This window comes from Gavialis gangeticus, unplaced genomic scaffold (assembly GCF_001723915.1).
Source record: "Gavialis gangeticus isolate Ggan-Ray unplaced genomic scaffold, GavGan_comp1, whole genome shotgun sequence".
Lineage (NCBI taxonomy): Eukaryota > Metazoa > Chordata > Crocodylia > Gavialidae > Gavialis > Gavialis gangeticus.
Genome location: NW_017729025.1, coordinates 81224937 through 81234972, shown reverse-complemented (window position 1 = coordinate 81234972; position 10036 = coordinate 81224937). Strand labels below are relative to the sequence as shown.

Below are 10036 nucleotides of genomic sequence, written 5' to 3'. Positions count from 1 at the left end.
GCCGTGGGCGCCGCTGCAGGACTCCGCCGTGTATCTGGCGTCGCTGGGTAAGTGCGCGTCTTCACCTGCTCCTCGGCCTGCCTGCGCCCGCTGCTGCTGCTGCCGCCGCTGCCCCTGCCCCTGCCCCTGCGCCTGCCGCCGCCCGGCGCCGACCCTCAAGTGGCAGCTCTTGCGGCTTTATCTGCCGAAGAGGCGGCCCAGGGGATTTAATAGCAGCCTTCAGCTATCTAAAGGGCAGCTCCAAAGAGGAAGGAACTGGACTGTTCTTAGTGGTGGTAGACAAGGAGCAACCACCTCACCTTGCAGCAAGCAAAGTTTAGGTTATATATTAGGAAGAGCTTTCTCACTAGGGAGGTAGTAAAACACTGGAACAGGTTACTCAGGTTGTGGACTCTCCATCCTCAGAGGCTTTTAGGACTCAGCTAGACAGAGCCTTGGCTGGGATGATATAGTTGGGGATGGTCCTGTTTTGAGGGGGAGGGGTTGGATTAGAGACCTCCTGGGGTCCCTTCCCACCCTCATTTTCTATGATCCTATGAAAGCTGAGGGCTGGCCTGTTTTGAAGGCTGCCCTGAATCCAGCATGGGGTGCTCTCCATTTCCATGACCTGGGGAAAAACCCAGCAGCAATACTTTCACAAGCCCTGTCCACAAGAGACATCTAAACAAAGATGCCAGTCACAGAAGAGTGTGCAAATCTTCATGAGAATCCATCCTGTTTCCCTCACATTCTGCAGTAACTTCAGCTGGCAGTCAGTCTGCCTTCCTGTTTGATCAGTTGTTAATTAGTTAAAAGTGTGTTGCTATTGTCACTAGGTTTCAAAATCCATTCCCTTTTGCAACCAATAGGATCAATTTGCTCCTCTCTGAATTTGAAAATATAGAAACTCCCATGTTATTACTGCTTCAGACTGCCTGCACACTTGGGCAGACATCACTGCAGGGTGGACAGCCTTTGCTTTCATGAAGGCAGGAGCAGCGGTTCCCAAACTGGGTCACATCTCCAAATGGGGTTGCAGCATCAGTGGATGGGGTTGTGGGGGTGAGGGGTTGGGAGTCAGGGGCCATGCTGAGGAAGAATTTGGGAAGCATTGGGCTAGAGGTTTAACTTGCTTTTAAATAACTATTTAAATTCTGGAATATAAGAGGACAACTTCCAAAACAAATGCCTACTTACTGTGCCACAGTAAGCTGGCCTAGTTAGATTCCTTTGCATGCCACTGCTCGTTGTCAAAACTACATATGCAAATTCAAAAAGAAATACAGTAAAATCCCTGTTTTCTAGCATTCTACTAGCCGACATACTATATTAGCCGGCACCCCACCACTGCCACGGTGCTGCCACCATCCACCACTCTGCACCACTGCCACCATATGCAACCACCTTGTGCTGCCGCCGCCGTCCACCACCCCACACCACTACCATGTGCAAGCAGCCCCACCCCCCGCTCCGGTATTGTTAGATTACCAGCACCCAGCATTCCTCACGTATGCTGGATAGAGATTTTACTGTACATTTCAGTGTCATTTAAATATAAAAGAATATACCTATTCAGATTTCAGGTAGTAGCAAGATGGTTGGCCTATGTAGTATGATTTGGTCATGAAGTGTTAAAACCCTTTGGATTTAAACCCTCAGTCCATAAAACAATCTCCTGTGTTTTCTTTTCTTGTAAACTGCCCCCCAACAACAATTATATTGTTTTCCCTCCCATAGAAAGAAGACTGATGAGAATTAAGGGTTTGTCTCAGGAAGTGACCTCCAAGGACATGCTGCATACTCTTGCCCAAGCAAAGAAAGAATGCTGGGATAGGTTTCTGCAGGAGAAATTTGAGTCTGAATTTTATATTGAAGAACACGAATCTGATGAGAGGTAATAAGCACACTGATGAGGAAAACCAGTCCAAGAACTACCATCCTTGTTAGCAGCTAGGCTAGAGCTTTCTTTGTTCCAACCTTCCCTTTCCTTTATTTGTTTTAAAAAGGAAAACAGTTGGTATGTGCATGAGTATTGTAGTAAAAACAGTACTTACCGTTCTGCATCTTCTGCTTTGCTAACATTACCATAGCAGCTGTGTGACAGGTAAGTAGCCATATCTCCATCTTAAATATAAAAGCAAAAGAGGACAAGACCTGAATTTTCAAAGGTGGTTGCTAAATTTTGAGTGCTTCAAATTTTAGGGATCCAACATGAAACAGTTGAGGCCATTTATTACCTTTCATTGCTACATTTTGGGTGCTCAGAGGCTGAAAATTTATCGTTTGGTGATTACAAATAGTTAGCCATAAGCTTAACATGAGAAGCTCCAGGCAGGCCAGTGTTTGCATCTGTGCATAACTCTACTAAGTGCATGTAGCTTCAAGCAGGTGAAAGTGTGGGACACACCTGTCTATGAAGCTCCTTACATGTTTAGGTCCAGTGGGGAAGTTGTTGCCAGAGCTGAAATACGAAGTCCCAAAACTGTGGTTTCCAGTCCTGTGTTCAGCCTATAGTGTTTGCGCACTTTCTCACATAAATGATGAGTAAAGATGAGAGGACTTTTCTGCTGCAATTTCATATTTTTAGTGACTTCTTATAGTTTTCTGAAAAATCACTCCTTTTTGAGCTGCAATTTACCATGATTGCTTCCATTTCAAAGAAGATTGCTTTTCCTTGAGACCTTTGGAAAGAAGACCCATTAAAGCTAATTTTAGAGCATAAATGTGAGAAATAATTTGTACCCCATATAATTTTCTTGCTTTTTCTTCAGTCTGTTAACTTTATTTTAAGTGGAAAAACAGCTAAGTAATGAAGACCCAACTGCTCGTTGTGCAAACTTTTTTTAAGGTTGAAAAAACATTAAGAAAATATTGTCCCATCTCTTCTCCCAGTTGACTTCAGTAGGTATTGCACTGTGAAATCTTCAGTGTTTGATCCACTGAAATTGGGTATGGCAATATTGCTGGTATTAACGTCTGAGAATTTAAGCATACAGTTGAACAGAAACTGGACCGTGGATCTTTTTAGAACAGTAGCATTCTACATTAGAGTTAAAGTACGCATTTAAATAAGGGAAGAGATCTGCCTAATATGCTATGTTAGCATATAGCACTATAAAATGTTCAAGGATAAATGCAGCAGCAACCTTCTCCAAATAAATTTCTCCTGACCTGACAAAGGGATGGGATAGATGTGCCAGCAGGTTTTTTGCACAGCATGATGGTCTCTTAAATTGGAGAGGCTAAGTCACAAAGCTTCATATGGGTTTCCTAGAGCAGTGTTTCCCAACCAGTATGCTGTGGCACAGGTGTGTGCTGTCAGAAATGAAAAGGTGTGCTGCAGAATTTTGCCATGGCAATGAGCTACAATAGGTATAAGGATAGGGAATGCCTTTGCAGATATGCCGCAGAAATTTTTTATTAATGTAAGTGTGCCTTGGGCTGGAAAAGGTTGGGAAACACTGTTCTAGGGTTATTTCCTTACTAGACATCCTTAGTTGGGGAGAATTACACAAATTCTTCAGAGATCAGCTTTTACCTAGCTAATAAACCTAATAGTAGAGGTGCACTGATATAAAGAAAATTGACTAAATTGGAAATCAGCCATATCTGGTTGATAAATGGCCTGTGCATGTGCACAGCGCAACACAGCACAGGTGGAAAGGAGCACAGCCCGGCATTGTGGAGATCTGCCTCCAGCTGGTAAGTCTGTTGTGGTAGAAGGGATGTGGGGGGGCAGATCAAGGCCCCTGCAGTGAGGGGGGGCTGGGGCTGGTGTTGGAGGGCAGATCAAGGCCCCTGCCCGGTCAGGGTGGGAATGGGACCAGCGGCTCCTGGCTGAGCGGTGTGCAAGTGGTGGGAGCCACATGTCCCCCGAATGAGCCATGGCACTGTCCAGCGCCCACCCTGGGCTGGGCAGTGCTTGCCTCAGCCCCACCCTTCTCTTCCCTCACCACGTGGGCCTTGATCTTCCCCCACACACCCCTTCCCTTCCCTTCCACCACACCAGATTTACCACCTGGAGGCAGCTGTCTACGCTGCTGGGCTGGTATTGGAAATCAGATTGGTATCAGCTGATATGCCTCCTTAAAAATCAGTTATCGGTATCAGCTGTAAAAATCCCTATCAATGCACCCCTACTTAACAGTAATGTTTGTTTACAATGTATGTAAAGTATTTCCCAGAAATGTTAAGTTTCCCATAGTTCTAAATTGGGGTGGGCAAAATACAGCCTATGGGCCAGATCCAGCCTGCCAACTGATTATACCTGGCCTGCAAGTTGCTGGCTGCAAAGTCATAGGATCCAGCCCATAGGGAGGCAGTGGTTCTGCCTGCTGCATTATGCTCGGTGGGCGGGTACATCCCAGACCCATCCACAGCTTACACCAGCTTCTGCCCTGTGTGCCAGAAGGAGTGCCAGTTGCACATGGCAGCAGCTGTGGATGCTGCCTGCAAGTTCCTGCCGGGGATCAGGGCAACTGCTGGGGACTGCAGCTGATGCAGCAGCGTCACCTGCGGACCCAGGAGAATGTCCTATCACCAGGGAGAAGCTGCTGCCTGCATCTGCAGCTGATGCCAGTGGCTGCCTGGTGCCACTTCTGGTGCATGGGCTGGGAGCTGTGGGGCCATGCTCTAGGTGCAGGACAGTTGGGGGTAGGAGTGGAAAGGAGAGACAGAGGCAGCCCTGCCCTTGATGAGCCGCAGCAGCCAGTGTTGGATGCCAGGCAAAAGCAGGACCTGGCAGTTGGCTCACCTGCTGCTTCTGGGGTCCTTCTGACTGCAGCTGCCCAGAGCCCCTGCCAGGACTGCCCTGTGGCTCCTCCCTGTTGCTGTTGCCCTGCGCCACCTTCAGGCCACCCTGGGCCTGCAGAGTTGCAGTAGCAGCAGTGGAGAGGAACCATACCCAGAAGGGCCCTGAAAGTGGCGAGTGTGCCTGCTGCTGGGTCCTGCTTTTGCCCAGCACCCAGTACTGGCTGTTGACCCCCATCATAGGCAGAGCCACCTCTTTGTCTCCCCCTTGTCCACCTCTTGCCCCTCCCCAGCCATGCTGCATCTACAGCTTGGACCCACAGCTTGCACTAGCTCCTGGCCTGTGCACTGAAAGCAGCGCCAGGTGGACACCAATATCAGCTGCAAGTGCAGGCAGTAGCTTCCCCACAGGGATCAGGGCATCTGCCCAAGCCCCTCCTTGGGATAGAAGGGCAGGCTGAAGCTGCTGCCTCAGCTCCATTCACAGCCCCTCCCACATAAGGACATTTGGTGAGCTGTCAGGGAGCGGGGGGATGTTGCTCTGGCCTGCTGCCCTGACCTGCAGTAGGTCACCTAAGCTCCCTGTGTGGCCCGTGTTCCCAAATACTTGCCCACCTCTGTGCTAGGTAATGTCCTCAGATACATAAAGTAAAGAGAAAAGAATTTTTTCTGGGTTGAGTTGTACATTGCCTTAAGTAGCACAGATTTCTAGTTTTGTTTCAAGATGTTGCCCCCTGTATGTTGAACTGTAGTCCCAGAGGGTCGGTGTCCTGATTCATGACTTAAAACTATTAGGATGGTAGGGACCAAACTTCGTCTTCTCTGCCTTGGGCCAGAGGAAGCCTAGAGGAAATCCCTATGGAGTGATACTCTGCCCCTTCCCTATCTCCCACCCCGCTTTTAACTCAATACTGGCTTTGCTGCTGCTTTTATATTTAGGTTCTCTCCCTTGTTTTCCCTCAGCACTCTGGAATATTTAAAGCGGTGGCTCCACCCTGACAAAGTAGCAATCAGCACTGAAGAAGTCCAGTGCCTAATTCCTCCAGAATCTCATCCGGACAAGCAAGAAGATGAGGAAGAACCTCCAGCAGCAGAACAGTGAAATGCACTCCAGACATGTCAAGCAGTGCCTCCTGTCCAGGGACCAATAGAGTTCATTCAGTAGCAGTAACAACAGATTGGGAGAGGAAAAGTGCCAGTTATTGGTCAGTAAGCTATTGGCCTTCGCAGAACGAACTTTGTGACTAGTGGTTGGTATGGGCAGGGGCGAAGTGCTCTGCAACTCAGTGCATGCTGGACCTAGATCTTACTTTTTATCTCTATCTCCCATCTTGTAGCAATCTAGCCATTCCAGATTTAAAGGCAGTTGTTTGTAATTTACCAAGAGGAGTACAAAGCTTAAAGTGGCTGTTCGGAAGTGTCAGAAAATCTGATACTATACAATGGAGCAGATTGAAATCTTAACAACAGTCATTTCTGCCTTATTGGACCTCTTTCTGTAGTTATATATTTCCCAGAATTACCCTTTGGCTGCTAGCTTCGTGGGCTTTATTCAGGCATTGATCCTTTTCAGCAAGTTGCACTGTGATGTAAAACTGCACAATTTGTGTCTGAGTTGGCTCTGAACTGTGTCTTGGAGAGGTAAGAAATGTAAGTCATGCCCAGGTTGGGGGGCAGACTGAAGGAGACCCTACTCTCAAACAACTGTTACAGAAGTGTATTTAACATTCCCTCTTCTTGTAACATGCTGGACTATCATGTTCATCAGACAGTCTGATCTGGAAAGAATTACTGTATGCTCTGCTCTGTGTGTCTGTCCCTCCATTCCTACTCTTGTAACCATGGAAAGGGACAGACCTGATCAAAATCAGGAAAGCAAATGTAACATTGGGGGTTGCGAGTAAGCAGCTTACTGCTTTTGTGTTAAATAGTTCTATATGAGACTACCTTTTAAGCCTGTTCTTTTTACATAAATTTACTTTGTCTTTTGATCCTTTGTTGCCTATGCAGAATTGTCCCTGTAATTCTTATTGGAATGAGTCTTGACTCTTACTGTGTAGCTGCAATTTCTCTTCTGTGATTTGGCAATAAAAACAAGCAGAGAATAGCAGCCTGCACCTGCTGCTGAGGACAGTTCTTAAAGGAAAACTAGCAATTATTTCTTATGCTTTATAGAGCTGGATCTGCATTTGGAATACAATAGAACTGTATGAAATTGCATTTTTGAAACAGCTTTTTGAAATACCTGCCACAGTTCTCATGTTACATGTATAAGTGTGACTGGTGCTATTATCCTTTTTAGAGACAGTTACTGTTTTATTGCTTTAGCCGAGCAGAAATTCCATTCTGATCACTCATGGCTTGTCTACACAGGGAAATCTACTAGCAGAACCATATTACTATAATTATACTGACAACTCTCTTCTCCAGAATAAGTGGTCACATGAAGGGTTATGGTATACATCAGTCAATATTTAGACTATGAGACAATTGCAAATAATGCAGAAGACAGGCTACAGGAAGAAATGACTAATTAAATATTAATGCCCCTTTCATGCTCCAAATACATCTTCTGTCTCCCCCAGGTTTTGCAGCCTTTATTTTTTTCTCTTTATTCACAGTGTGGAATGTGACTCCTGTCTTTACATCTTCAGAGATGTGGAACAGTCTGGCATGTGTGACAGATTGACATTTATCTGATAATCATTTATACTTACTAAGCACATCTACACATGCAATTAATGTGCACAAATAAACTCCAGAGCTTATTGCTTTAGCAATTTTTGCTCCCTTGTGTGCCGTTTGAATGTGCGCCCAAAGCAAAAAACTAGAGGTGCACCCAATACATTGGTTCAATATTAGATTGGCATCAATGTAAAGAAAATTTTCTGTATTGGAAATCAGCCCAATATGGCCAATAATTTGTCCAATAAATGCCCGTGCGTGCGTGCGTACGGCTGCAGCACAGCACATAGGCAGAGTAGCAGAGCAGGCAGAGTAGAGAACTGCCAGCAGCTGGTAAGTCTGGTGTGGGGGAGAGGAGGTGAGGGTCAGGGGGAGGAAAGGAGCATGGGGGGCAGATCAAGGCTCCCCATGGTGAGGGAGGGTGTAGGGGTGGGGTTGCCCAGCTGGGATGGGGCGGGTGTGGGACGGAGCTGTGGCTTTTCTGGTGGGGGGCAGCTCCCACTGCTGTGTGTAGCTCATCTGGCGTCTCCTGCTGTTGCTCCTGCTGCTCATCCAGGATCATGGGTATCTGAAGTCTGTTAAGTCAGAAGGGGCATGTGCCTGATTGCCTGGCTGGGGGGGTTCCCCAGTGGGTGATCCCACTTACTGGGGGTGGGGTTCCCTGCAGCTGATCCTGATCTCACCGTAAAAGTGGCCACTTCTGGAAGCAGTGCAGCCACTTTCACTGGTGGCCCTGCTTCCCAGCCAGTGCTCACAGGGAGGGCACAGGTGCTCCTGCCTGCCCCCCCGCTAAACAGGGAGCATGGCCTGACAGGTGGTGCACCAGTGCTCTAAGGGGATGCATGTGCACCCCTGTGCACTCCCTACACATTGCCCCTGTCTGGGATGGCATGGGGGGGACGGGTCGTGTGCCCCCAGATCTGTCTGGTCCCTTGTAGATCCAGGAGCACATGCCCCGCCATGCCCTCCTGGACAAGCGGCGGGAGTAGCAGTGGGAGCCACCAGACAAGCCCTAGATGAGCTGTGTGCAGCAGCGGGAGCTGCCACCCTTTCCCTTCCCGTGCCTCCCAGACAAGCATGGCTCCGTCCCATGCCTGCCCTGGCTGTGGCCCCAGCCTACACATGCCCCCCCCCCCGAAGAGCTGCGTATCATAAATTGGATTGGTATTGGCCAATATGCCTCCTTAAAAATCAGCTATCGGTGTTGGCCCAAAAAATCTTTATCAGTGCGCCCCTACAAAAAACTCCAGAGCTATTAGACCTTGTTTCCCCTAGCGCCCCCTGGCATAACAAGGAATAACGGCCGCAAGTTGTTGGAGAGTAGGTTTAAATTAGACATCCGTAAGAACTATTTCACAGTTAGGGCGGCTAGGATCTGGAACCAACTTCCTGGGGAAGTGGTGCTGGCTTCTACCCCGGGGGTCTTTAAGAAGAGGCTTGATGCCTACCTGGCTGGAGTCATCTGAGCCCAGTTTTTCTCCTGCTCAGGCGGGGGGTCAGACTTGAAGATCTACAAGGTCCCTTCCAACCCTATTTCTATGATTCTATGAATTAGCTTGAGTTTATCTGTGTGCAGCGCGTGGAGCCTGGTGGGAGCAGCCTGGGCTGGCAGGGGACCCAGGGGGTCAGCCTGCCAGCTCAGTTCTGCTCCCACTGGGCTCCATGTGTTGAGGCATGAGGGTGTTTCTGTGGCGGCTAGCTGGCAGGCAGCCACTCTGCTGAAGCACCTTTGTGTTCCAGCCAGCCGCTCCACAGGGCATGGAGCCCCATTGGGCTCCACGTGCTGTGGAGTGGCTGGCTGGGGCATGAGAATGCTTCAGTGTGGGTGCTGCCTGCCAGCTAGCTGTACACTAAAGCATGCGTTTATCATCTACACCTGCCATCAAATTGTACTCATGTCTGATAGGATTAGCCAATGGCACAGTAAATTAGTTTACACTGGCCTAATTGCCATGAATGTGTAGATAGTGATCCTTCACTGTGCAATAAATTAGTCTATTGTGCACTAAAGTGCATGTGTAGACATGACCATTGTGAAGCAGAATAAAGTTAAGAAGGAATTACAGGAAAATAGTAACCCTGTCTCTTTAAAGGTAAAGAGCCAGGTCCTCGTCCACCTATTAAGTATGTAAGCGGTATGTAGGTGTCTAAATAAAATCCCATTCCACCCTGCTTGAGTCCCTGAAAGCCCATTAATACAAAAAGGTGTGTGGGTCCTCCTTTGTGATTTAGTCTTAAATCCTAACAAGAGATGGATTAAGGGCTTTGAGGGAGTTGAGCAGGGTGGAATAATATTGCACTGAGATGCTTAAGTCCTACTTAGATACCAAATAATTGGAATAGGAGCTGGTCCAAAGTGAGCTAGATTCATGTGTAGGGGCTTAACCAAATCGTAATTTCTCAGTGTTTGTGAAAAACAGGAGCTTCCACAATTTTGCACAGAATCACCTGAAAAAAAAGCTTACTAAAAATAAAATGCTGGCACCTCAGTGGGAGCCAGCAGCTGCTGTGGCGTGGTCTCAGCCTGGCGGGGAGGGTGGGTGAAGAGAAGCCGCTGGCATGAAGGGGAGCAGCCAAGATAGCCGCCTCTGCCTCTTACCTCTGCTGCTGCTGCTTGGTCAAA

At 47.9% G+C, this 10036-nt stretch overlaps 1 protein-coding gene across 1 annotated transcript; it reads left to right on the top strand.

Moving 5' to 3' along the window:
- Positions 1-6: 6 nt before the first annotated feature.
- On the top strand, positions 7-6922 carry CUNH15orf57 (chromosome unknown C15orf57 homolog). The gene is made up of 3 exons (XM_019519002.1): positions 7-47; positions 1717-1873; positions 5692-6922. The coding sequence occupies exons 2-3, from the start codon at positions 1728-1730 to the stop codon at positions 5828-5830; spliced, it is 285 nt and encodes a 94-aa protein (XP_019374547.1). The 5' UTR covers positions 7-47; positions 1717-1727; the 3' UTR covers positions 5831-6922.
- The last annotated feature ends 3114 nt before the right edge of the window (positions 6923-10036 follow it).

Excerpts from the sequence above, each read along its gene's own strand:
- CUNH15orf57 (XM_019519002.1), top strand. The coding sequence starts at position 1,728 with ATGAGAATTAAGGGTTTGTCTCAGGAAGTGACCTCCAAGGACATGCTG. Across the intron at positions 1,874-5,691 it reads GAACACGAATCTGATGAGAG|CACTCTGGAATATTTAAAGC; the intron begins GTAATAAGCACA and ends GTTTTCCCTCAG.